This window comes from Mastomys coucha, unplaced genomic scaffold, assembly GCF_008632895.1.
Source record: "Mastomys coucha isolate ucsf_1 unplaced genomic scaffold, UCSF_Mcou_1 pScaffold18, whole genome shotgun sequence".
Lineage (NCBI taxonomy): Eukaryota > Metazoa > Chordata > Mammalia > Rodentia > Muridae > Mastomys > Mastomys coucha.
Window position 1 is genome coordinate 67193119 of NW_022196900.1, and position 27630 is coordinate 67220748.

The 27630-nt window shown below is 43.8% G+C and overlaps 3 protein-coding genes across 21 annotated transcripts in view; all 3 read left to right on the plus strand.

The window, feature by feature from the left end:
• Window positions 1-5536, plus strand: part of Lrp8 (LDL receptor related protein 8) — an 88307-nt gene extending 82771 nt beyond the window's left edge. For all 18 annotated transcript variants that reach the window (XM_031378093.1, XM_031378095.1, XM_031378096.1 and 15 more), the window contains one exon: window positions 987-5536. In XM_031378093.1, coding sequence (XP_031233953.1) covers window positions 987-1025 — 39 coding nt within the window. In that variant the 3' untranslated portion in view covers window positions 1026-5536. The remainder of the gene's footprint in view (window positions 1-986) is intronic.
• A 3251-nt stretch (window positions 5537-8787) lies between these two features.
• Window positions 8788-17175, plus strand: Magoh (mago homolog, exon junction complex subunit). The gene is made up of 5 exons (XM_031378111.1): window positions 8788-8981; window positions 10886-10944; window positions 13140-13250; window positions 15098-15180; window positions 16935-17175. The coding sequence occupies exons 1-5, from the start codon at window positions 8894-8896 to the stop codon at window positions 17032-17034; spliced, it is 441 nt and encodes a 146-aa protein (XP_031233971.1). The 5' UTR covers window positions 8788-8893; the 3' UTR covers window positions 17035-17175.
• A 1383-nt stretch (window positions 17176-18558) lies between these two features.
• Window positions 18559-27611, plus strand: Czib (CXXC motif containing zinc binding protein). 2 transcript variants are annotated; one of them, XM_031378112.1, is made up of 8 exons: window positions 18559-19079; window positions 19290-19373; window positions 21054-21110; window positions 21500-21581; window positions 21767-21798; window positions 23298-23375; window positions 24720-24785; window positions 26665-27611. In XM_031378112.1, exons 1-8 carry the CDS (start codon window positions 19074-19076, stop codon window positions 26740-26742), a joined length of 483 nt encoding a protein of 160 aa, XP_031233972.1. In that variant the 5' UTR covers window positions 18559-19073; the 3' UTR covers window positions 26743-27611. The 2 variants fall into 2 exon arrangements, with proteins under 2 accessions (XP_031233972.1, XP_031233973.1); XM_031378113.1 differs by lacking the exons at window positions 18559-19079; window positions 19290-19373 and adding an exon at window positions 19690-19862.
• Window positions 27612-27630: the final 19 nt, after the last annotated feature.

The window sequence follows — 27630 nt, forward strand, 5'->3', positions numbered from 1 at the left end:
TTTTGTGCTGGTTAGGTTGGCTAGACTACCTCAGGGGCCATACTTGCTAGGTAGCATGTAAAAACTCCAGATACATTTTCTCACTAGGTTTCTCACCCGTCCCAGAAAGTAGATCCAAGCCTCACTGAGAGCTGATGAAACTAAGGTTTAGAAAAGTGTAGTAAGGCTACCCCTAAATCATAGAGTCTGAGAGGGGTAATGCAGCTCGGGTCCACCCAAGGAAGGTGGCAGGAAAGGGGGAAAGCGGCAGCCAGGGCTCACTCACAATGAGCCAAGGACTGTTGGATGCGCATCCTTGAGAAGGGATCACTTGTTCAAAAATAAGGTTTTGAAGCTTTCCTGTCCAGAACTCTTGAGACTAATGCAGACCAGGGAACACGAGAAGATAGAAAGCATACAAGTATAGGAAAGAATTTAACCCTTAAGGGAGCAGAGCCATTGGTTAGCCATTTGAGGCTGTTGAGCATCCAGTAACTGGAAGTAAGGGACGGGAGAGAGGGACGGACTAGAATTACGTGTATTGCTTTCCAGTGCCCCTTTATCAGTTAAGAGGGGCACAGCAATGGTACCCACCCACCTATTTTTGGTTTGTATTCTGGGGACGGGTGGCTAATAGCCCCAGATTTAACATTGGACAGTTAACCCTCTTTAAGTTCACCTGACTTAAACTATTGTAAGGAACCAAGGGTAGGTCTTTGCTACCTTTCTTTCTGAAAGGACAGAACAGAATGGTGGGGGAAAGCTACACTTGTAGATCTGCACAGAGGTGGGATCAAACTTGAGTTCAGCCATTTGCTGTGTGATCCAGAGTGCCATGACTGAGCCTCGGTTTTCTCACCTCTAAAATAAGTCAGATAAATCTTATCATTGGGAGTGAGGTTTATGTGAGCTAATGTCTGTAAAGTAATGTCTGACACTTTTGTTGCCATTTGGTAAGATTGCCTCTTATAGATCTAACGACGATTTCCTTTGGTCTGTTTCCCCAGCGAGTGGCATTAAGTCTTGAAGATGATGGACTGCCCTGAGGATGGGCCCACCCACTTCGTGCCTCATGGAGTTCAGTCCTATGCACTACTCTCTCTGGATGGTGTGTGATTGGATGAATGCCATTTCTATATATGGGTCTGTGTGAGTGTGTGAGTGTGTGTGACTTTTTTTAAATTTATGTTGCGGAAAGGTAACCACAAAGTTATGATGAACTGCAAACATCCAAAGGATGTGAAAGTTTTTATATGTATAATGTTTTATACACTTTTTAACTGGTTGCACTACCCGTGAAGAATTCATGGGACAGCCACTGCTGAGTGACTAACATGATGCACATAACCAAACGGGGCCAATGGTACAAACTTTACTCATCATTTGAATACAGTATTTACAGAGGATGTTTGATTTGAGAGCTTTTTTAGGTTTGAGGAGCTTGATTTTTTTGTAAATAAAATTATGCTTTGTGGCTATCCATCAACATAAGTATAAAAAGAACGAACACTTCAACTCCCTTCCCCATTTAGATTATTTATTAACATATTTCAAAAGTAAGGTTAGCTCTATAAATAATTTAGAGAAGTGAAAGTATTTATTTTTGGTATGATTGGCCCACTGCACAGACTCTGTGTTTATGTGTGTGTGTCTGTGTGAGAGAAAAAATCTGTAGAGAAGAGGCACGCTTATGACTATTGCTCAGATATATAAAAACAGTTGCTTTTAAACAGTCCACAAGAGGGATGTCTAGTTGTCAGAGACACTTCAGAAACTTTGTTCAGAAAACAGATGCCACAGTTTGTGCAGACATGCGGCAGGAAAGGTAGATCTTCACCTCTGGCTATTCCTGAGGCCCTGATGAGCCAGCAAAAAGCTTTTCAGTTCCTCTCTGGCTCTCGCGATGCCCACCTAGGCTTTCTGGTCAGTGTACAGATTCTGTACAGTGCTACAAGCCCTCAGGAGCTCAAGAGAGCAGAGTCCTTCTTTCAAAACTCAGCTCTTAGTGAGGACTCGGGTCAACTTCAATAAGCTTTCTTTGAAGCACCTGAAGGCTGAGCCTTTTGAGCAGCCATTCTCAACCTTTGTGGATCAAAAGACCCTTTCACAGGGGTCTCCTAAGACCATTGGAAAACATAGATATTTACGCTATGATTCATAACAGTAGCAAAATTACAGTTATGAAGTAGAAAGGAAAGTAATCTTATGGTTAGGGGTCAGTACAACATGAGGAACTGTATTAAAGTTTTTGAAGCATCAGGAAGGTTGAGAACCACTGCTCTAGAGCCAAGTGAATGCATTCCTAGGGTTCCCAAGTTTACTGTAAGGACTGGCTTAGGCACTGAACCTGAGTCATGTGAATGAGGATGAAGAATTTGGAATAGATTTGGTTACATCTCTTTCTCATCCCCTTATTTTCCACCATTTTACATACATAGGGGAAACATTTTAAAACAATAAACACGTTTCTTACCACCGTATGTTCACATGGATAAGACTAAGTCCAACAAGGTGACTACATCCAAATTTATATTTTGGAGAAATACCATGAGATATTATAGCATATTGGGCATGTGTCCACACAAGGATTTGTTTCACTGCTTTATAAATAAAAGGAAAAACTCTGGGTATTTGTATAGAACTTTCTTCATATGTAACACCTTTACATTTTCTGAGCCTTGGGGGTGGGGTGGGAGAAATGCCACTTTCTGACTGTGGAATCCACTTTTGTAAACATAAACCATAGTCCCAGAAGGAATTCGGTCCCCACTAGCTTTCTCTTTCAATGTGTGGTCTTTCCGTGACTCTGGCTGTTCGACACTTCACTCCAGCCGAATGATCAGGGACAAGTACAACACAGGTGTTTGGCTTAAGTGATGGCAGACTAATGCCTACAGTTGACCTAACTGGAATTCGACGTTTGAGACATATGTTTCCGTGTTCCCACACACCCTCTTCCCCCAAACCAGTGAAGCTTGAATGGCTCACCTGCTTGATGCCCTTTCAGCTTCCAGGCAGACCATCTTGGAGACCTGTCATCCTGTTCCTAGGAACTTGTTCTATGTCACTCATGGTTTCCTAACCTTTAAAACATGGCTGTGTTCCAAGCTTGGCCATTATGTCTGACAACTTCTTTTTGGTATGCATGTGTTGATGGTCTTGAGACACACAGTGAATAAATGCAGCTGATTCCTGATCCATTCCAAATGGTCTCAAGGACAGGTAGCCAAGCCCCCAGGAGCTTGCCTGTCACTATTCATCCAAAATGGAAAGGAAAATCAATTTGACTGAAGAAAAATGTTGGATGTGAAATCATCAACATTTACACAAGACAGACTTGTGTACATTTTTTTTTCTTTAATCTGCCTCCAAGGAAACTAAAATGGTGATAGTGCATAGTTTCTGAACTTTTAGTTAGAGCCTAGCCTTCACAACAAGGTTGAAACATACGGTCTAGGGTTTCCAAAAGATGATTAAATTCATATCAGAAATACCACGTTTCCTGAATGTGCTACAGCTGCAGTCTGAAAGCAACCTACAGTAAACAGGCAAATCCAGGGATGGCTAGAGAGCAGAAGCACTCTGAGAGGGCAGACAGACTTCCTCCTATCCTTGGAAACTTTTTGAGCCTCATTCTGAGGTGTAATTCAGATCTTCTGTTGCCTTTTGCCTCTGCCTATGCATCCACAGCCCATAACAGCCAGAAGAAAGCTTAGTGATAAACCAAGAGGACAGAAAATGCAACAAACTACTTACTAAAATGAAGCCAACTCCTCCCTCCTCTAGAAGACAACTCTGGGTGGTCTGAACAGGTCTCAGACCTGCTTCCTCCCCAACAGGTGTCTGCCCAGTGGACTGAAGGCACTAACAGAAACGATCTTCCTGAAACAAGAAACTACAACTTGTCTACTCTTCAGAATGTGTGTGCACAGAGAGGGACAGACAGACAGCTTCTGACTTGAGTAAGAAGAATGAGACGTGATTTAAACTGATGGCAGTGAATACTGCTGAATCCTGCAGTTATTCTCATATCTTAGCAACATACTGTAAAACTATTCACTAGCTGCTGTGTGCCAGGCTTTGCAAATGTCACATGTCAATTCAATGTTTTTCACCCTTTCAGAATTCACAGCAGTACATTTGGATACAAAAAGAAAAAAAAAGAAAAGAAGTAGATTTAACTTAGACTACTCCCAAGGCACAACAAAAGAGATGGGCCATTTTACTTGAAGAGATGAAAAAATTAGGTCTACACCGAAATGACCCAAAGCTAAGGTCTTAAAAATTAAAAAGTGGTGATCAGGCTGCTTCTGTGAGAAGAGAGAGTAGGCTAAGACTGGGGAGTGAATCAGCAGCAGGACTTTTAAGGGAAACACATAGTTCAAGAACTTTAGGAGGGTTGGCACGATGTGAAGCTAGATGGAAAGACGAGTTCTACAGGAGCACTTTATAAAGTAATGCCTGATATAAGCAAGCAGACATTTCTTTGGTTGGTTCCTGTGTGCAAGGCATCATGGGAAACACCCTGCCAGCACTTGGCAGGCATTATTCCACCTCAAGCTTTCCAGTGGCCACAGAGAAGTGACTTTTATTTATTTGAGCCAGAGGTTTTGATACTGAAGCTAATGGAAGGGGTTTTCAACAGAAGCACGCCATGTTGCCAAGCACCTGTGAGAGATTCTCACCCAGGAAGAAGAGAACAAGAAAATAAAGATACGGAATCTGGAGAGGGTACCCCAGTCACACTACAGTTGGGTGCTATTGAGTGGAGGAGAAAACAATTCTAATCCCACAGCACAAGGACATTCCTGTCCCGCCACACTCCCACCATTGCACGAACATCAGCAGTCAGTAGTTTCAAATTATGTCATTTCCTTTCCCATAAATGCATGAAGATAGGGAGTCGGTCTCCTTACACCATATTTTTAGGGTACTTGGGAGTTTCCAGGATGTGAAGATTTTAGAAGGTGGAGGAAATTACGGCTTCAACTTTTTTCAGTTAACTAAAGGAAGCTTCATTCTAGCCAGGCACCATGTGCACAGTCTTAAGAAATCAGCAGGAACTGCATTTGCAAACACATGTTGTAAAAAATTAATTTTAAAAAAGCTACCTGTATAAATATAAATATATATATATTTAAAGACAAGGTTTTGATACTTTTTTTTAAACAAAAACTACAAGAGAAGACTGTACAAATCACAGGCTTTTAAAATAACATTTTGTTCTCTACAAGTTGTTAATGTGAGGGGTAAGGTACTGGTTTGCAAACTCATGCTATCCAAATGGATTTTCTTGTCACCCCACCCTCCAAATTACTGTATTTGGTGTAATAGTAGGGCATGTTAAATTATTGGGTCACATTAACCATTTCTGCTCTTGTCATGTCATTCTGGGTTCCGTTAGCTCCCATACTTGGCAATCCAGCTTCTTCCAGAGGCAAAGGGGCTGAAGGAAGTGTGCTCCATTTCACTAGCTGTACTGACATCATCCAAATATGGACATTTGTAAAATCAGTACACTATTTCTAGAGAGATTAAATTCATTTTTTAAAATCTGTTTCGTTTCCTTGTGGTGACTTGGTGATAGTGGGGAGGTGTGAGCTCTCACCAGCTAATCCTCTAATGTATACCAAAGGTTTTGCACAAACTTTTTTTTTGTTTTTGTGGGGTTTTTTTGTTTGTTTTTTTGTTTTTTGTTTGTTTTTTTTTTTGAGACAGGGTTTCTCTGTGTATCCCTGGCTGTCCTGGAACTCACTCTGTAGACCAGGCTGGCCTAGAACTCAGAAATCCACCTGCCTCTGCCTCCCAAGTGCTGGGATTAAAGGCATGTGCCACCACTGCCCAGCTTGCACAAACATTTCAATCAGTATTATCCACTCCCATTTTACAAAGAAATGGGTAAAGTTACAGCTCAAAGCGACGCCAGTCCTTTTAATAGTCCTAAAGAACAATAGAATGTTCTCTGCCTAGATTTTCTTCCTACTTATTAAGAACTCAATTTAAAGAGTATTTCCTCCAGGAAGTAACCTCTTGTCTGTCTGGATTAGAAAACTCCGTATTTCTATTATGATTTTTGTTCACTTGCAGCCCAGTCTTTCTGGGCTGCCACTTACTCTCATGCCACTGAGGTGACTTTTACCAAGGTCATCTAGGGTCTCCTTGTAGACACCTCCAGTCCTTTTCTTCCTTGACCTAGGAGCAGTATTTTATACAAGGCCACTCTTCTTGGAATTCTCTTATTTTGGCTTCTATGGCTCCATATTCCTGGTTTTCTCCATTACAGCTTTGGCCACAGCTTAGTCTCCTTTGCCTACTGTATTAGTCAGCGTTCTCTAGAGTCCCAGAACTTATGCATAGTCTCTATATAGTAAGGGAATTTGTTATGACTTATAGTCTGTAGTCCAACTCCAAGGATCTAGTAGTTGCTCAGTCCCACAAAGCAAGCAGGTGAAGAAGAATGAATCTTCCTTCTCCCAATGTCCTTATGTAGGTCTCCAGCAGAAAGTGTGGCCCAGATTAAAAGTGTGTACCACCACGCCTGGATCTGGGACTTGCTTTGTCCCATATGACTCTGAACTCAGCGATCTCCTTGCCTTAGTCTCCTGGGATTCATAGCCACCATACCTCAAGATCTCCATGCCAAGACCCAGGTCAGAAACTTGTATCTCCCAGCCTCAAGATCAGGGTCATAAGTGAGCCTTCCAGTTTTGGATTGTAGTCATTCCAGATATAGTCAAGTTGACAACCAGGAATAGCCATTACACCTACCCTTTATGTTAAGGTATTTCACTTCAAATCCACTCATTTCCCAATTTGCATAGTCACTACCTACACATGGGTCATCATCATCAGGATTATTTTAACAACTACCTATCTTTATGGATTACTTCTGGCTTTTCCATTTTCCAGTCTGGCTTACATGACAACCAAAATGATCTTTCTAAAGTGCAGCAGGAGCCAGGCATGGTGGTGGCACATGGCTTTAATACCAGGAGGCAGAGGCAGGTGGATAGCTGTGCTCAAGCCCAGCCTGGCCAACATAGTAAGTTCCAGGACAGCCAGGGCTACACAGTCAGACCCTGTCTCAAAGAACAAGAAACAAACCAGTGGCGAGACGCATCTCTAGTAAAGATGTGTGTCAATCTTCTATGACTAGAACTTATTGTATTTTACCTACTCCACCTTAAAATTCCCACAACCAGAAAACTTTCACAGAGGTCAACTTTGGCTCTTGAAAATGAACCTCTTGATTGGCTGGGTGATGGTGGCCCACGCCTTTAATCCCAGCACTTGGGAGGCAGAGGCAAATGAATTTCTGAGTTCGAGGCCAGCCTGGTCTACAGAGTGAGTTCCAGGATAGCCAGGGCTACACAGAGAAACCCTGTCTCGAAAAACCAAAAAAAAAAAAAAAAGAAAGAAAATGAACCTCTTGGGTAGTTAGTGGTCCCCATGTTTCACTCACCTCATTTTTATTTCAGTGTGTGTGTGTGTGTGTGTGTGTGTGTGTGTGTGTATCTGGTAGTCCTGGCTAGCCTGGAACTCACTATGCATAGAGCAGTCTAGGCTTAAACTCACAGAGGTCTACTCCACTGTCTGAAGTGCTGGGATCAAAGGCATTGGCCACCATGCCCAGTCCTCACCTGGGTATTTTTTAGAGGCTTCAATGAAACTGGATTCTGCCAGCAAGTGGCTAGGGATGAGAATCCCTGCTTAATAAGATGACTAGAAGTAGGGATCCAACATCCATTTAACCGACCCACAACACCTATCCTAGACATCAGTTAGCTTGAAAGACAGGAAAGAATGAAAGGCAACACGTTCATGAGTGGTGACCCTCTTGAGGATGAGGTAGGAGGATTAGCAGATCCAGGTTAGTTGGGATCATGGAGCTACCTACATGTAAAATAAAGAGCAGAAAGGGATGTTAGCTAAGTGCAGGCAAGTTTCAGGCAACATTGTGGAATGGGGAAGGAGTCATTGAAAACCATTTTCTTAAAAGACAGTTAAGTAGCCGGGCAGTGGTGGAGTACACCTTTAATCCCAGCACTTGGGAGGCAGAGGCAGGTGGATTTCTGAGTTCAAGGCCAGCCTATTCTATTGAGGGAGTTCCAGGACAGCCAGGGCTATACAGAGAAACCCTGTCTCGAAAAAAACCAAAAGACAGTTAAGTAAAAGCCAACTTTGTTTTTCGAGACAGGGTCTTAATGTGCAGCCACTGGTCTCCAACTCCCCTCTGCGTTATGCTCTTTAGCGCTAAACCACAGACATTCACTACTACTCTCCCGCCTCAAAGCCAACTCCTGATCCACATACTGGGGAGTGGAAGAAGGGGCGGGGGCACCGTGCTCATAGACGGACAAATCATTTTGCCCCATTTTACCGTTGGAAGTCTTGTTGGACTCACTTGTCTCTTTAAATTGAGGTTGCGTCTGATTGGACTCTAGCGATCAGTGTTGGGCTGAAACCTAGGTCAAGCTCTCTCTAGATGCAGTTCTCGGATCACAACACCTTCCAGAACCCTGGCCTTACAGCGAAGGGAGCGTGGTGGTCTCTATCCTGCTTCTAGGCGAGGAGGCGTGGTAATCTTGTTCCCGCCTCCGAAGAGTGAAAAACTCTTTTTTTTTTTTTTTTTGTTTTTGTTTTTCGAGACAGGGCTTCTCTGTGTAGCCCTAGCTGTCCTGAAACTCAATCTATAGCCCAGGCTGGCCTCGATCTGAGAAATCTGCCTGCCTCTGCCTCCCAAGTGCTGGGATTACAGGCGTGCGCCACCACTGCCGGGCGAAAAACCCTTAGTGTCGCCGTAGCTACGTCATTTCCGTGCGCCAGCACTACGCCAGAATAAGACGCGGACCGCGGACTGTGGTAGTGTCTCTGTTCTTAAAGTTCCGTCTTGCTTGTCGCTTGCGAGGGAGCCATGGAGAGTGACTTTTACCTACGTTACTACGTGGGTCATAAAGGCAAGTTCGGCCATGAGTTCCTGGAGTTTGAATTCCGACCTGACGGTAAGAGCGGCCTCCCGCCTGCGGGCAGTGGGACTGGACCTGGGGAAGGGTGGAGGAGAAGGCGGGCTCCGGAATGCGGCGAAGCGAAGCCAGGGTCTCAGACCGGTGGTGCTGTTGGGTTGTAAAAGGCGCATTCTTTTGTCGGCTCCATTGGTTCTTTCTCTTTATCCGCTGGAGATTCTTCTTAGTAGCTTTTTTAAAAAGCCAGGTTGCTTACATTTCAACAAAGATTTAATAATGTCCGTCTCAGAACGGGCTGTTTTTCAGTCTGGGGACAGAGCAACGAAAATAAATTCCTCCCCCCCCCTCCCCCGTGGAACATGTGTTTCAGAGCCGGAAGAAACCACAGTGATCGCTTGTAGTGAGGAGTTATCAGAAAATAAGGCCGCTTTTAGAGAGCACTCTGAAGAGTGTGTATTTGAATTAAGCCGTTTTTGAAAAGGGATCAATTTTTGAAGTTCAGGAAGAAAAGCATCTATAGGAGTAGCAAGTTTCAAGGTCATAAGACCTCAAAGAGCCAAACATATTTCAGGTGGTCATTGGGGTGACTAAAAGACAGTAGTAGGCGGTATGTTAGGCAGGCGCCTCACTATTCTGGTGTTTGTAGGGCACGAATAGGTGCAACAGGAAACAGTTGAAAACTTTTTAAGAGAAAAGATGTGGTTTGTTCTTTAAAAAGTATGCTGGAAGCCGGGGGGTGGTGGCATATGCCTTTTATCCCAGCACTTGGGAGGCAGAGGCAAGTGGATTTCTGAGTTCGAGGCCAGCCTGGTCTAACAGAATGAGTTCCAGGACAGCCAGGGCTACACAGAGAAACCCTGTCTTCAAAAAAACAAAAAGTATGCTGGATAAGAAAATGTAGCAACAGGCCTATGTAATTACTTTACTGTGGTTCTCTGATACTATCAATAGCTTCCCTCTACCTTCCTGACAAAATTCAAGCCAAGATTGAGGTCTTGCCTGCCTTTCCAGCCCCAGTCCTACAATATTCTTTCCACACTCTTAGAATCGAATAACTTTGTTTATGCCTGCAGCGTCCCAAGCACTTTTTAGTTTTTAGTCTCTTTCCTGTGTATTCTGTCCAAAACACCATCTTGTCTTTTCTTGGTCCCTTAACCCACACCTACATTTTACTGTATGTTCCTCCTATATAGCCCACCCACTCACCCAAAGTAACTTTATTCATGACACTACCCAGACCTTTCTTTCTTTCTACCACTACACCTAAAACACTGTGGGCTGTTTTATTGTTTTGATTTTTTGAGACCGATTCTTACTGTGTAGCCCTGTCTGTTCCAAAATTGCAGTGCAGACCAGACTAGCCTCAAACTTAAAGTTGATTCACTTACCTCTGCCTGCTGAGATTAAAAGTGTGTACCACCAGCCTTTTTTTTTTTTTTTTAAATCTTCATCTTTAGGATATGGTCTTTTGGCTGTACTCATACACAAAGGGCCTCATGAACTAAATGTGCTCAGTTTAAAAATGCAGAAATAGATCAGTGGCCGTGTGCTTGCCTGCGTGTTTGCTTGCTTGCATGCAGTTTCCTTAGTTTTCAAACTTTCACAGCCCAGTTGAACACCAACATGTTCTCTGTGCAAATAAGATAGCAGTTAAAATTCCTGTTTACAGCTGAGGACGTTCACCTGCAGGAAAGCTATTTGCCAGAGTTGAGAATGTATTCTTTTGCTACATCATGGTAGCCTTTTCCCAGGACTCTAGTTTACTGTCAGGTCCATCTTCTGTTGTTCAGTAGTTTAAAGTGAAGCACCAAGACACTGATATCACAGCTGGGAAGTGGGTTGAAACATTGGATATAATTTAGGCAAAGCCGATATTCTTAGGGGAATGATGCTTGGTTCATGTTTTCTAATACATTGCACTCTTTTTTCCTTTTCTCCCGAAGGTAAATTGCGATATGCTAACAACAGCAATTACAAAAATGATGTCATGATCAGGAAAGAGGTACAGTCCTTTCTTTGGCTACGACTTAGCCTTTGGTTTCCCATTATTTATGCTCTCTCTAGTTCTGGTAACAAAGATGAAGTGTGGGAAGCAAGCGCTTATTTCTAAATAGCTAGATTATTTCTTGGGTCTCTAATTCACTTTTTTCCCTCAGTGCTGAGTCAATAGCTAGTCACTGCTTGAAATCTCTGTGTCTTGGTTTGTACCCTTGGTATGCCCCATACTGACCATGTGACCTCAAGACAAGTTCTCTGGCTGAACTTGGTCTCTGCGGTTTTTCATCTGTAAAACAAAAGATAAGAAAACCTTACCTTTCACTTCCAAGTGCTATCATAGAATTAAATGTATTAGTTCCTAGCGCATAGACTATGAAGAGAGCATTGAGTTTGCTTCTGAAGAGGAAAGGGATCAGAGGAAGTCTTTAAGTGCAGGCTGATACCTGTATGTCACCAAGAATTTTACATATATGTATGTTCTTTAATCCTGATTATAAAAGCCCGTGTGACAAAGTATTCTGTCATATTTACATATTAGAAAAATCATGGCCTAGATATTAAATCTGAGGCTTGTTCATAGTTACTCTTGCTTGTAAGAGATAATGATAGGAATTTGGGCATATCTATTATCTCTGTAAAGTTCATGTGTTCCATTCTTCTGGGATTTCTACTATATCATTAAGGCTTCATCAGAACTGTTTTCTTTTAACCACTGTGTTACACTTGAAAATATGATAGTCAGTATGTCTTCATACAGTTTAGCAGTTAACTTTATGCCAAGTCAGCATCATATCTTTTTCTTTTCTTTTTTTTTTTTCACGGCCTAGTGCTCCTCAAAGCAGTTGGTAGAGTGCTTGTCTTCGTGAGGCCCTGGGTTTCATCCTTAGCATCACAGAAACTGGTTATGGTATCATATCTGTAATATCAGCACTGGGGAGGTGAAAGTAAGAAGATCAGAAGTTTAAGATCATCAAGGCCAGTCTAAGCTGCATAAAACCTTGTTTTTAAAAAAGTAGGGTATATTAGTTGTCTATTACCACTATAACAATATAGTTATATAGACAGAGGCTATTGCAGGATTGTTGTCAGGAATGATACAGGCCTGCAATCCCAGGACTTTGTAGTTGAAGGCAGGAGGATTAGAAATTCAAGTTGAATGCAGTGGTGGTGGTGATGGTGGTGCACGACTTTAATCCCAGCACTCTTGAGTTTGAGGACATTCTGATCTACAGAACAAGTTCCAGGTCTACAGAGAAATTCTGTTTGAAAAAGCCTTTTTTTTTTTTTTTATTAATTAATAAAATAGAGTTCATAGCAAGTTTGAAGCCAGTGGGGCTAAATGAGACTCTCAAAAATAAAATTGAGATTATTTAGCTCATCATTCTGGAAGTTTAAAATCCAAACATCACTGCAGTAGTGGGAATGTGTGTGTGTCCATTCAGTGACCTCTCACTCCAGGAGAGAGATACACACAGACACTGGAGCCCCACAATTCCTCTGCTGATATGCTGCGATGATCTAAGGACCCACCATTAATTCCCACTTCTTCAAGGTCTGTATCATTTCTTCAGGTCTACCCTGAAGACCAAACCTTTAGTCACATAAATGGTGTTGGGAAGGACACACTGAAATTATGTCCAAGCCATACCACAAAGCAAAAGTGTATCTCTGTATATTATTGAAATAACTGAGACTGGGTATAAAGAATAGATAGACTTCTCAGTGAATTCCAAGACCCTGTCGGGTTTGGTGTGTGGTGAGGACCCCATCTGTTCTGTATGGTGTCTATTGCTGTAGCCTCCCAAAACAAACTTTGTTCTTCACTTGACAAAGGGACATAAAGGGAGCAAGATAATAAATTCCCTCCCGTTCTCTGTCCTTGTGCCCTGATCTGTACTAAAGGCTGTACCTCTCACTATCCTCACATTGGGAATTACATTTCAACATAATTTGGGGGGACACAAACATTTGAATCACAGCAGCAAGAAGATGTATGTGAACAAGATGGGCCAGCAGGGAGCTGGGGAGCTGGAATATCATCATTGGATACATTTATCCTGACTTTTATGGAGGTGCCGGAAGCATATCTTCAGGAGCAGTGGTTTTATCTCCTTACCTTCTGAGTTAGATGTTGTTGGGGTGCAGTGGTTTGAAGGAGAATGGCCCTTAAAGGCTCATACATTTTAAACTTGATTTCAGGCCTATGTACATAAAAGTGTGATGGAAGAATTAAAGAGAATTATTGATGACAGTGAAATCACCAAGGAAGATGATGCTCTGTGGCCCCCTCCTGATCGAGTGGGCCGACAGGTGAGTGCTTTATTGACTGTACTTTGTACTTCTTACAAAGAAGAGGAGAACTACTACTTTATGGGAGGAGGGAGCACTACATGACTAGGAATACCCTGTTCTAGGAAATCATTAATTCCATATTGGTGCTGGGGATGGAACTCGGGTCCTCTAGATGGGCAATCAATGTTCTTCACTGAACCAGCTTTCCATTTTGATAACTAAAAAATAAAAGATAATTCCACCTCCAGTGCTAATTATTCTTCTACTCAGACTTCTGTTTTCCGTTTTTTGCCTGTCTTGTATAGCCCCAGGTTTCTGTCCTAAAGCCCAGGGTGTGTGTGTGTGGTGTGCCTTTTAAGATGTAAAATTGTGCTGGGCATGATGGCATAGGCATCTAATCTCAGCACTTGGGAAGCAGAGGCAGGTGGATCTCTGTGAATTCTAGGCCAGCCTGGATCTACATAGCAAGTTCTAAGCCAACCAAAATTATATAATGAGACACATCTCAAAAAAGAAAAAATTTTAAAGGAAAAGATTTATAAATCTGAATTCATTAAAGTTAAAACTTAGCCAGGCTATGGTGGCACATCCCTTTAATCCCAGCACTCAGGAGGAAGAGGCAGGCAGATCTTGTGGGTTCAAGACCAGCCAGGTCTATAGAGCAAGTTCTAGGACAGCCAGGGCTACACAGAGAAACCCTGTCTCAACAAATAAACAAAAATTAAACCTTAAAAGTTGTTTGATAAAAGACATCAAAATAAGGTTGGAATAAGCCACAGACTGGATGAAGATGCTTGAAAAATATATTTAAACTAATAAAAAGATAACCTGGGATGGGGGAAAATGTTGCAAAGGTTATAAGTAGACAGTTTATAGACTCAAATAATAGCCAGTAAACACAAAAAAGATTTGCAGGTGCACTTGTAACTGTAAAAGTAGGAGAACATTTAAAAGCCTCACTCAGATCTTCAAAAGGATGGAAGGAGCTGGTACACTGGTAGGAATGGAGTGTTCATGCAGGCATACCAGCAGCCATGTGGCTAGGAGCTAGCAGAGTGGGCCTGGGGACCTAACCCCAGGGCTAGCACAAATGTGTACTGAGCTCAGCCCCAAGACCTAGAACATTCTTGCCACATCATTTATAGAAACAAAACTTGGGAATTTAAGTCTACTCAGTAAGGAAATGGTATTTCAAAGCATTTAAGTGTTGAGCAGTTCAGTGAGGGTAAATCTTAGAAACAATTTTGGATGAAAGAGAACGTATACACATGTGTTATGGCCATTTATTTAAAAAGATATTTCTAAGTCTAAAAAAGCAAGTAAAAGGAATACACAGCAGTTTTAGGGAATGCTGGAGAATAGAGTGGGAGACAGGCATTAACCTGTGTTTCTTTTTAAAAAGATGGGATGGGGCAGTGGTGGTGCACGCCTTTAATCCCAGCCCTTGGGAGGCAGAGACGGGTATTTCTGAGTTTGAGGCCAGCCTAGTCTACGGAGTGAGTTCCAGGACAGCCAGGGCTATACAGAGAAACCCTGTCTCGAAAAACCAAAAAAAAAAAAAAAAAAGATGGGATGGGATGGGGAGCAGCAAAATGGACCAGTGGGTAAAGGCTCTTGCGGCCACACCTGGCAGCTTATGTTCAATCTCCATAACCCTTGTAAAGGTGTGAGGAGAGAACTTATACAAGTTGTCCTCATACCTCCCTGAATGAGATTCATGCCTACATGCATATATCTTACACACACGTACCCTAATAATACAAGCATAAAGACCAGAGTTTGGGTGGGTCCTTGTCCTGTGTGCTTGATGAATGAACCAATACTGTCTGACTGTGAGATATATATAATTTTTTTTATGTTTTTAGGAACTTGAAATTGTCATTGGAGATGAACACATTTCTTTTACAACATCAAAAATCGGTTCACTTATTGATGTCAACCAGTCCAAGTAAGCATATGTGACATTTATAATCAGTTGTGTCTTTTGTTGGATATTGAAAAGTGTCAACAACACGGGGCCAGCATAGAAAGTTGTGGTGCAGATATAACACAGAAGTGGGCAGTGTGGTCCTCATTCATAGGGGGCTCCAGGTTACAGTGGTTCAGTATCGTGGAGGGGTTGGTTTCAGGAATTTTGGTACTAGAATCTTTATGCTTAATTTCCTTATAAAATAGTGTCGCATTTTACTTGAAGCTTGTGTACTTTCCGTATTCTTTAAGTCATCTTTGTAAAGCCAGATTCTGGGAAATAGCTGTTATAATGTATCACTTAGGAAATGATGACAAGAAAACATCCGAACACACATGTGACAGTTGAAAACCTCATAGCCTAACTATATCCACTCATAGCTGAGCCCACAACTGTAGAGCTTGTGGATTCAGGCCAGTGGTGTGAATTCTAAAACTGGGATGTAACTCTATTTGCTATAAAGAACCTTAAAATTTGGCAGGCTTTCTGCTTCTTGGACACACTTGTCAGTCCTGCTTACTACTTTAAATTTTTTTCTTCAATTCTGAGAGAATAGATGGTCACTGTAGAAAATACAGGACATACAGAAAAGAGAAAGGGAAAGTTCTTTCATATCCTTAATAGACAACCAGTGATAACATCTTTTTGGTTTCAGAAAGGATCTTATTATCTAGCCATAACTGTCCAGGAACTCAGGTATATAGGTCAGGCCAGCCTTAAACTTTGAATAGAAGCATGTGTTTCTCCTGTGCTCAGCTCTATCTAACATCTTGACGTGTAATTTCATAGTCTTAGAAAATACCAGGAGCTGAGGCATGGTAGTGCATGCTTGTAATCTCAAGTACTTGGGAGGTATAGCACAGGAATATCTGATTACTCTGTGAACCCCGAGATTGTGTTATTTACTTTCAAATACCCTGCCTTTAGTTGTGGTGTGGTTCAGCCTTAGCTGTAATCCAAGAGCTTTTTGCTTGAATATTATAAAGTCAACCATAGGCCAAAAGGCAGAGCAAATAGTTGACTGAGAGTGAACATAGGAAAAAAACTATAGAGATTAACAGGGAGTCAGGAGAGCAGATAGAGAGATACACAGGAAGTAGTAGGGAGGGACATTCAGTTTGAAGGAGGTTCTTAGGAGAAGGCTTCTGGGACACTTGCTGATGAGGAAGGTCAGCTGGGTGCTTTCTCTGCCCCTCCGAGCTAGGATCGGAGGCCTTCACTCCACTGTCTGGCTCTGGAGTCTTCATTAATAAAACCAAACAACTGAGATTTTGTTTAAAAAAAAACAACACAGGAATCTCATGATCTGTGTAACAAGACCCAGCCTTAAAAACAAACAAATTTTAACCCCTCACCCTGTGCTGGGGGTGGAAGTGGGACTTTTTGTTTAGGCTTGTGGTGCTGGGAATTGAACATGGTTAGAGCATCTATTCACCACTGACCTTGATTTCCAGTTCTGTATATAGTTTTGTTTTGAAAGCACAAGAAACAAAATCTGTTCTAGAAATCAGTTTTCCCTCTTATTTTATGTATTTTCACAGTAAAAACAACATGGCTTCATAATATACCATTTTAATAAGTGACCCTTGTTAATGGACATGTGCTTTCTAAAGTTTTATTACTGTAAATATCTTCATAAGGAGTGTTCTTAAAGTAATAGGGTTATTAATTTTTTTTTTATTTGCCAATTTTCCTCTGCTTCTTAAATGTTTTGGTTTTCTTTTTTGTTTTAGGGATCCAGAAGGCTTACGAGTATTTTATTATCTTGTCCAGGACCTGAAGTGTTTAGTCTTCAGTCTTATTGGATTACACTTTAAGATTAAACCAATCTAGATTGGATATTGTGGACACAAGGTGGGTGGGAGTTTTTAGTTACCATAATTAGGATTTTTTTTTCTGTATATTGGGGCAATTTTTATAAACAATAAATGATGATCTTTAATAAATGTGATAACATCTTTTTCTGTTATTTTTCTAAACACCTGAATATGTGAATTCTCAATCTGTAAAATACAAACATTCTGTGGGAGACTTGACAAAGGAAAAAAAAAACCTAAGGAACTGTCTAAAAATTACCATTTTACAAGAAATAATGGGGAAAGGTTTAAAAATTTAGTGAGGGCTGAGAAGATGGTTCTGGCAGTAAAAACTTTAGCTGCGTAAACTTGACCACCATCCACGTCCCAGGGACCTATGTTGGGCCTGGACTAAGCCACACAGCAGCAGAAAGAGAGCCTGCGTTAACGAGATGGAAGGCAAGAACTGACTCAGAACGTCCACCCCTGTGCTGTGCTGTGCCATGGGTGTGTGCTAGCACACACATCTAAATAAGTTTTCAATACAGTGAGAGTTGAGAATCTCAGCAATATTCCAGGACAAGGTATCTGGATTGTGTTCTGACAAAGCCTTTCCTTCCTCCGCAGTCCAGGATGACTTTGAACTTGGGATCAGTCTCCCAAGTGCTGGAATTTTAGGCGGGTGCCACCACACCCAGTTCATCCTGGATTTTTAAGTTTCAAGGGAAATGGGAGTCCTGAAGATTTACAAGATAATTAATTGCTAGAGTTACAGCTCAGTAATAAAACACCTGGCTAGCATTACTGTTAGCTTCTAGGGCATGACATTGGATTGTGGTTGGGCTTTTTTACATATCCTTTATTTCAGTGTGAAGGAAAACTGTTCGGTAGGTAGATTGGCAGGAACTTCCTCTTGCCATTACTTAAATTTCATGGCTTTTGGAAAATAGCTGATTAGATCACACCAGAAGGAATGGGACTTGATAGGGTTCATTTGACTGAAGGGACATGATGAGCCTAGATACATATCTTTAAGACATTCTAGTTGGAGACAAGGTCCCAAGCATCCTCAGATTTTTCATACTCTGTCTGCTTCAAGTTAGAGATATCATTTATGTCTCACATGTCAGGATGCCAGGCTTCTGAGACACTTAAAGGCCAGTCCAGCAAGTAAGGGTTAAGAGAACTTAGTGAACTTAGAGAACTTAGCTCAGTGGTTAAGAGAACTTGCCGCTCTAGTAGAGGACTAACATCCACAGTGTGGCTCACATCAGTCTGTCACAAAGGGTTACTTATGGCGCCCTCGTCTAGCTTTGGTGGGAGCTGCATGCATGTGGAGCACATACATACTACCTGCCAAAACACTCAAACACATAAAATTTAAAGACTGGGCCATAATGTGGGGGCTAAAGCATGGTGGCACACGCCTTTAATCCCCAGCACTTGGAAGACAGAGGCAGATGGATCTCTTAAGTTCGAGGCCAGCCAGGTCTACAAAGCCAGAAACCCTGTCTCAGGGAAAAAAAGGGGGGGCGTGTCTTCGAATGTTGGTGCCCCCAGCTCCTGCAGTGTCGTTAAGTATATGTCTAGTGTGGGGAAAAACTGGGCCTGTTCATTCATAGGTTCCACGAAGAGGACGTGAACACAGGGCAGCCCTGTGGGAAAGGTCGCAACACCAGGTCGTGTAGATACAGTGGGCAGTTTAGGGGGAGACTACCCGGAATCTGGGAGGCTGCAACGTAATCTGAGAAGCCTCAGGACCACAGGGTAGGGAGTAGTCGGATAGAGAACCGGGGGCCTAGAGAGGTCTGAGAGAGGTTTCGAGCCCGACTATTTTGACTGCTTAGTAAAGGCACAAATTGAGAATCAGGAACCATCTCTGGCATTAGCGAACCCATCGGTTCCAGCCCATCAACCGAAAACAAGTTAAGGAGGGGCAAGGTAGAAAAAGCCAGCCTACACGGCTCACCAACGCCCCACTCCCCGCCCACCGCACTGAGGCTGCGCGGCGGCGCCCGCCTTTTACGACGAGCCGGAAAGCAGCTGTCGCAGCGACTTAACGTGGACCCGGCAGCTATGGGGGTAAGGGAAGGCGATTTGCCATTAGGGCATCCCATCCGGTAGTAGCCGAGTGAGAGGTGGGGCGGAGGCGGCTAGGAGCTCAGAGTCGCGAGCTCAGGCCAAGAGTGGAAGGAGTGAGGCCGGGCTTGAGCCGGGAGGGGAGGAGTGGGGCGTGGCACACAGCTGAGCGGACAAGGCCATGCATTCAAGCTTGTCCCGCCCTCTTCTCAGAAAATCGCCCTGCAGCTCAAAGCCACGCTGGAGAACGTCACGAACCTTCGGCCAGTGGGCGAGGACTTCCGGTGGTACCTGAAGGTGCGACGGAAGGAGGATTCCTCCTGGGAAAGGGAGGAGCATCGGGATGCAGTGGGCATCTTAGGGCTCAGGGCCCGGTCGTCATCTCCTTCGTGTCTAACTGGGAGCTTTTCTGAAAATTCATTGGGGCTGAGGTGCTTAACCAGACATCTAAGTGAGATTTTCAGGATGGAATTTTAGATTTTATTTTTATTGATTAAACATTAATCTTACGTAATGTAGGCTGACCCCGACCTTTTTTTTTTTTTTTTTTTTTTTTTTTTTTTTTTTTTTTTTTTTGGCTTTTCGAGACAGGGTTTCTCTGTGTGACCCTGGCTGTCCTGGAACTCACTCTGTAGACCAGGCTGGCCTCGAACTCAAAAATTCACCTGCCTTTGTCTCCCAAGTGCTGGGATTAAAGGCGCGGCCTCAAGCTCTTTATGTAGCGATGGATGACTTTGAACTTCTGATCTTTTTGGTAGGATTACAGATATTCGGCCTCCTCACAAGGTGAAGTTTCCTGGTTTTAACCCCTCTTTGGTTCTGGGGTCTATCTGAATTTGGGGCCGCACACTAGCACTCTCCTGATGTGAATTCCTTCCAGCTCTTGGTTTGTAAACACACACTGAACAAAATATTATTTGAAGGGACCTTGTGATTACTTAGTATGGTGAATATACTCATCTTGTTTTATTTGCTGGCTTTACTTATTGTGAAAGTTAGCCACCCTTCATCCTCACACAGTGCTAGTGAACTGAGTAGGTACTCTGCCCGTGTGGTCTGTAGAGGTCCAGACAGTGTGAGGCTCTTCATTGTCCCAGATTGTGCTTTATTCTCATAGTCTATCTCAGTGACTCACGTACCCAATCAAAGCCATAACTGATCATTTTTATTCCCCAACCCCCACCCCAGTACTAGACAAGTGCTCTATCACTGCACCCACAGTTATTTCCAATTGTTTGGAGTGGGAGTACCAGGACCCATTTGAAGAATGAACTTTTTTGACTTGAAGAAACACAGAATAATGAAGGAGAGAGAAAGAGTAAGAAAACGATGAACTGTTAACCCCAGCACTCAGGACCCTAAGCACAGAGTCCCTAACCAGCAGAGTTGCTGGGGGCCTGTGACAACCTGGAGTCCCCAGCCAAATGGCACAGATTCTAGAGGGGTGACAGCATCAGAAACAGCTTGTTCTGGGCTGGAGAGATGGCTCAGTGGTTAAGAGCACTGACTGCTCCTCCAAAGGTCCTGAGTTCAAATCCCAGCAACCACATGGTGGCTCACAACCATCTGTAATGAGATCTGATGTTCTCTTCTGGTGTGTCTGAAGACAGCTACAGTGTACTTACATATAATAGTAAATAAGTAAGTCTTTTAAAAGAAAAAAAAGAAGAAACAGCTTGTTCTTACCTGGAGATAAATCTGTTCATGTCCTCATTGAGACTGACTGTAGGATGATGTAAGAATCGCCTAGAAGATAGGTTAGAGTAGGGATAATGGCACTCACTTGTAATCCCAGTACTTGGAAAGCAGAGGCAGGATGACCTCAGGTTCAAAAACAGTTTGGGCTCTGTAGTGAGATCTCAATAGGTAAGTCAGGAGGTCTTAGGCTGTGAGCTTGCTTTACACTGTACTTACCCTTCCCCTGCGCCTTTCCAAGGAAACCACCTGCTCAGCTAATAATACTCTTTCTTCCCCAAGATGAAATGTGGCAACTGTGGTGAGGTTTCAGAGAAGTGGCAGTACATCCGGCTGATGGTAATGGTCCCTACCATATGCACACATATGCTCCTGGGCAGAAATTTGGGGAAACTGGCCTTCATCTCTCTTTCCTTTGACCACTTGGGAGGCAGGTGTTGAGAGAGCACCAGTGTGACCCACACAGGGACAACAAGAGGGACTTTTTTCCTCAACCACCAGAAGACTCCTTAGGATTCTGCCCCACCCAGGGGATTGAATCCAGGGCTTTGCACGTCCGTAGCATGCTCTACTACTGAGCTCTCCTTAACCCTCTTGTCACTTGTCGGCTAGTGACTCCCTTCTGTGGTCTTAGTCTGTTCCACTGGATAAGGTGGTGGGGTGAGATCTCTCTGGGACACTTGCGTCTAGCTGTTACATGACTAGAAATTCTGCTTGCTTCTCGTCAGGACAGCGTGGCACTGAAAGGAGGCCGAGGCAGTGCCTCCATGGTCCAGAAGTGCAAGCTGTGTGCACGGGAAAACTCTATTGGTAGGTCGGGCAGTGCCTACCAGGCTCTTCAAGGATGACTGGCAGCAGGCTTGTGTTGTTCAGGGGTGGGCTTAGGTGTGAAGTACTAAAACCTGTGTAGCTCTCGCTTTTTCCCAGGCTGTGTCTGGGCACCTGAGTGAAGCCCAGGTATAGATTCAAGTTAACTTTTCTTTTTTGTATTTCAGACATTTTGAGCAGCACCATCAAGTCTTACAATGTAAGTTTCCTGCTGTAGCGCCAGGGATGGTGGGATTAAATCTGAACTGATGGCTAGGAGGAGTGGGGTCAAGAGTAGCTGCGTCAGAGTGGCCTGCCCCGGCCACTGTCCTGTGTACTTAACTCTTTGTTTTGCTGGAGACTAGGTCTCACTAGGCCGCCCAGGCTTGGCTCAGACTCATCACACGCCTGTCTCAGCCTCCTGAATGCTGAGAATCCAGGTACTTGACACCATGTCCCTGCTTACTTACTCTCGCATGCACTTAACTCAGTTGTTCATTTGCTCAGTATCTTTTGTCCACCATTTCCACATCATCCACTGAGTGATATTGCAGTTTTTTCCTGAAAGTACACAGAATGAAAATCGGGGCATGGTACTTGGTAGTCTGAGCCCATGGATGAAGTAGGGATGGATTTTCTGGCTACCCACCTCCCAGGAGGTACCTCTCCACATACCTAGTCTTTCTTATGATATGGTACATGTTTGTTTTTTGTTTTTTGTTTTTTAAGATTTATTTATTACGAGCCAGCCAGTGGTGGTGCACACCTTTAATCCCAGCTCTTGGGAGGCGGAGGCAGGCGGATTTCTGAGTTCGAGGCCAGCCTGGTCTACAGAGTGAGTTCCAGGACAGCCAGGGCTACGCAGAGAAACCCTGTCTCGAAAAACCAAAAAAAAAAAAAAAAAAAAGAAAGAAATCCAAAAACCAAAAAAATAAGCTGGGCTGTGGTGGCACACGCCTTTAATCCCAGCACATGGGAGGCAGAGGCAGGTGGATTTCTGAGTTCGAGGTCAGCCTGCTCTACAGAGTGAGTTCCAGGACAGCCAGAGCTATACAGAGAAGCCCTGTCTCGAAAATACCAAAAAAACCAAAAGAACAAAAACAAAAAACAAAAAAAAGATTTATTATGTGTACAGTGTTTTGCTTACACATATGCCTGCAGGCCAGAAGAGGGCACCAGATCTCACTATAGATGGTTATGAGCTACCATCTATAGCAACCACTGGCAATTGAACTCAGAACCTCTGGAAAAGCATACAGTGCTCTTAACCTCTAAGCCATCTCTCTAGCCCGACATGGTGGATGGTTAGCAAAAGGCCATAGTGTGCTTACTGGGACCATACATCTAGAGCCCTTGTAACTTAACATTCTTGTCTTCTTGGTCACTTACCATTCATTGACCATAGTGTTAGGGCCAATGCTTGGCTCTCAGTTCATGATTCAGATCCTTACAGTAAACATGTAGAATTTCCTCTGCTCTACTGACATGCAGGATGGCTGACCCAAGGATCTTCACTCTTCTGCACAATCCGTGTCTACAGAAGGGCCTATCAGGAGCAGTACCCAAGACAGGCGTTCTGGACTTTCACAGGGCTAACTTGTTCTGGGTCCTGTTCTAGGCTCACGGGTGTAGTAAGGGCCCGCATGATAGAGAGGGCAGAGGGCATGGGCTCTCCTGAGAGCCCATTGGGCCTATCTCCTCAATACACTTCCTCTGCAGGCTGAAGACAATGAGAAGTTCAAGACGATAGTGGAGTTTGAGTGCCGGGGCCTTGAACCAGTTGACTTCCAGCCCCAGGTTTGTAGTTTTAAAACTGTCTGGGGTGGGAATGAAGTGAGTGAACTCTGCTTCTTATAGAGACTAAAATAGGAATTCTCCATCTTGCTTTTCCCTTCCATGTTCTAGCACCGAGCAATAACGCAAATCAGGAATAGTAACTGTCACTTATTAAATGCCTACTGTATACTGTGTTCCATGCCCATCACTTTTCTGTGTTACTTCATTTCATCCTTACTATAGCCTGTAGAGTGATTCACCCTAGTTTTTAGACAAAGGAACTTCAGAGACTGCAGTGTGTCAGTCCCACAGTTAGTAAGCAGGGGCTGTAGTTTGAACCCAGGTCTGTCTGAGTCTTATAGTCAGTGGTTATCCCCATGTTTGTACATTTCTACCTCACAGTAAATCTGTGGGGTAAGTTTAAAAAGATGGTATTGGCATCCCCATTTCATAAGCAAAAACACAGATACGAGTCTTCAGCCACACAGAAAGTTCAAGGCCAGCCTAGGATCCATGAGACCCTGTCTCAAAAACAAACAAAACCTAGGTTCAGAGCCAGGCATAATGGGTCCCACCTATAATCCCAGCACTCAGAAGGCTGAGGCAGGTAGATTTCTATGAATTCAAAGATAGCCCAGTCTACATAGCAAGTTCCAAGATAGCCAGGGGTATGCAGAGAGATCCTGTCTCACCAAACAAACACCCCACCAACTAAGTGATGGGAGGGTTTACCCCACTCCTGCCTTTCTGTGTGGTTAGTTTTTGTTAATACAAACTAGAATCACCTGGTAGGGAGCCTCAACTGGAGAACTGTCCCAATTGCTATATAAGAAAACTAGCTGAGGCTGGAAATGGTTACACAAACCTTTAATGCCAGCACTTGAGAGGCAGAGGCAGGCAGATCCCAGTGAGCTCAAAACCAGCCTGGTTTACTTAGTAAGTTCCAGGTCAGTCAGAACTACATAGTGAAACACTGGAGGGAGTGGGGAGGGGGGCAGGATGAGAAAAAAAGTAGCTGAGCGAGCCAGGATGGTCTCTGCTTTAGTGCCTATCCGTAGGATCCTGCCTTGGTGTCCCTGGATAATGGGCTGTAAAAATAGTAAATCCTTGCTCTCCCCAGTTGCTTTTGGGTCATGGTGCTTATCACAGCAAAAGAAAGGAACCCAAGGGAGTCTTCTGGGCCAGGCTGTAATTTAGAGACACCACAGCAGTGCCGAGTAACTTGGAAACCCGAGCTCTTCAGAGCGGCTGTGTATGCTGAAGGTGCCTTTCAGCTTGAAGGCTTTGCCGGGAAGAGCAGCCCGGGCCAGTCTTCACAGCATCTTCTTTTCCCCGCCCTCCCTGCTGCCTTCCTGTCTTCTGCAGGCTGGGTTTGCGGCTGAAGGTGTGGAGTCGGGGACAGTCTTCAGTGACATTAATCTGCAAGAAAAGGTGAGACTTGGGGATCCTGCAAGGTGCTGCGTGGTCCCTGGTGAGAATTCTCTTTTTGGTGATCAGGGCTTCTGAGCTAGCTCCAGAATTTTGTGCTTTTTATCAGTGATTCTGCAATTGAAATGGCCATAAGTATGTTTAAGGGCAGTTGCCAGAGTCTGCAGCTCCAGCAAGTCAGGGTTCTGAGGAGGATCTGTGAAGTTGGCAATAAGAAGACACACAGACATGTTACGGTTGAAGCAAACTCATATTTTCTCCTGTTCTCTCTAATATTATTTTTTCTCTTATCCCTTACATACTACTCAGAACTGAAGTCTCTACACGGAAAGAAATCACCTCATAAGTCACATATTTCAAAAACCACATTTCCTCAGAAGTCTACATGTAGCTAAACATTCTTCCCTACTATTTTTCCTCCAATAATTACATGTTTATCCCAAAGCAATAATTTTTTTATTATTGATTAACCAAGTTTATGCAGTCAAAGTATATTTCAACCAGTTTTCTTGTACGGGCTGGCAGCAGTTTGCTGTCACAGTGTGGCTGGCCGACTGTCACTCTTGTTCTAGTCTACAGAGCCTTGCGGAGCTGGCCTAGCTAACCATCTGCTTTCCTTCTCTTTCACTCCCAAGAGAGTCATTTATTTTCCTCTGTAAGCTCCATGACCAGGAGATTCAGACCCAGCTATCGTTACAGGAACATAATTGCTTTTTATCATTGGCCTGTCTGTCACAGGCAAGCCTCATGGGCTAGCAATGCCTGAGATTTCCCTGTTCTTATTTCCTATCTCCAGTAAATCTCTCATCCAGCTGAAAAAAGGGTATTTTTTAGTTTCATTACTATCTTCTCTAGATTCCTCATAAGAAGCCCTGGCCACTTGTATCTTTAAACTATTCTCAGAAAGTTCAGCTGAATCATTAATCTGTGTAAACAGCACTACCCTGGGAAGGTCATCACTCTATGTGCTACAGGTAAACTGCCCAGAGAGGGGTGGGAATCTCCCACAAAATAATTGCACCACCATAAACACAAGAAGAACATGAAAGCATCGAGCACGATAGGCCTAGCAGCAGCAAGGGGCACTCTGAGCACCTTCCCCCTGGGGCTTTGCCTCTTCAAGGTACACCCATGGCTCCTCTGCTAATGGGTCACCCCAGCTCCATAAGCTTCATTGCTGGCTGCACTTCCTCCAGCACGGTCACCACCAGGCAGTCCCATGGTTATGCATGCAGGAAGGCTGGATGTGCCTGACACAGAAAGTGCACAGTAGATAGCTTTAGTCAGGCCCAGGTTACAGTGCTGGTGGCTGAGCAGTATAGTAAATATGCTACTCTTAAACACATGAAACAAGTATTTACTGGTTGATGAAAATCATGTGACCAGATGCTCGTGAGAAGCTAACCCTGTTTCTCCTAGGAGCAGGAGCTGAAGTGTTTGCAGTGGTCACCTGTAGTACTGATTCAACCCTGCAGATAGACGAGTCTATTGCTCTAGCTGTGTAGGAAGAACACCAGCTCATTCTATTGTCTGGCTCCTTTTAACAGTAGTAGGTAGCGTTCTGTGCCCACCTTGTGCCAGTTACTGTGCTGCGTGTTTTCATGTGAATGGAAAATGAAATGTTTCATTTTATTCTTTTAACATTCATTCTCAAGTTTTTCTTTTTTAATAAAGGACTGAACTCAGGTTAGGGAAAATGACATGATTTACCTGGTTACAAGACCAAGAGATTGAGTTTAGGCCTGGGTTGTCTGCTCTGTTAAGGGTCTCCCGTGTTCATGACTAGCTGAGTGAACCTGCATTGGGCTCTGGAACTTCTGCTTCTCCGCTGTCCACATTGTCCCGTTCTGCCTTGAAAGGCTAATGCCTTCTTATTTCATAGGACTGGACGGACTATGACGAAAAGGCTCAGGAGTCTGTGGGGATTTTCGAGGTCACCCATCAGTTTGTGAAGTGCTGAACTGTCTGCCTGCAAATTTGCCTGTGAGAACTAAGGAGAGTCAAAGTCCCCCAAGCAGCAGTTCCCATGGAGGCTTCTCATCTCTGCTTTCCTGGCACGTGTACCAAGCCCTCACCGTCTGCATGCCAGGGCTTGCCACAGTTCTGAGTCCCACCAATAAAGCCCCTGTTGGTGCCACAGTGCTATGTGAAGGTGGTCTGAGCAATACTCCCTCCACAAATAAGCATGGGCTCTGGAGGTCTTTGCTTTTTAGTCCCTACTCTGTACCTGATCCAGTTTGCACACAGCTTACATAAAGGCTCTCCAGCTCTTAAGAAATAGGCAGGTTAGCCTCTAGGATCACAAGCATGAAAGCCAATGGCACAAAGGGCAGAGAAGCCTATGGAGCGCTGCTGTGAACCCAATAGCTCCAAACTAAGACACTCCCTGATCACGATGGCCCTCCAGTAAATCCAGCCACCTCTGTTAACTGCTCATTTCACACCCCAGAGCTCGCTTCAGAGACCCACAGGCCACCTCTGGCACATATCCATCCACTCCACAAAATCCCTGGCTGATGGCTCTGTTTCACTGGCTGTGATAAAGTACTTCCTGTCAGAGTCAACATGAAAGTTCTTCCTTCTGTGGAATCAGCCTCTGGGTCCCCTGAAGCACCTATTGCTGGTCCCAGCATATCCCGTTCTGCTTGCTGGCAACTCTTGAAGTGAAGACAGCAATCATGGCCTGTTAAGTCGTGTGCAACCAAAGATCCCCACACAGCAAACAGTTGTTGAGCACAGTACTAGGCAGTGAGTGTGCTGTGCCTTCATACCCGGGAAAACACCATTTGGAAGACCTGTTTCCACACACTATTTCTCCAATATTCTACTGAAGCAAAAAAAAAAAAAA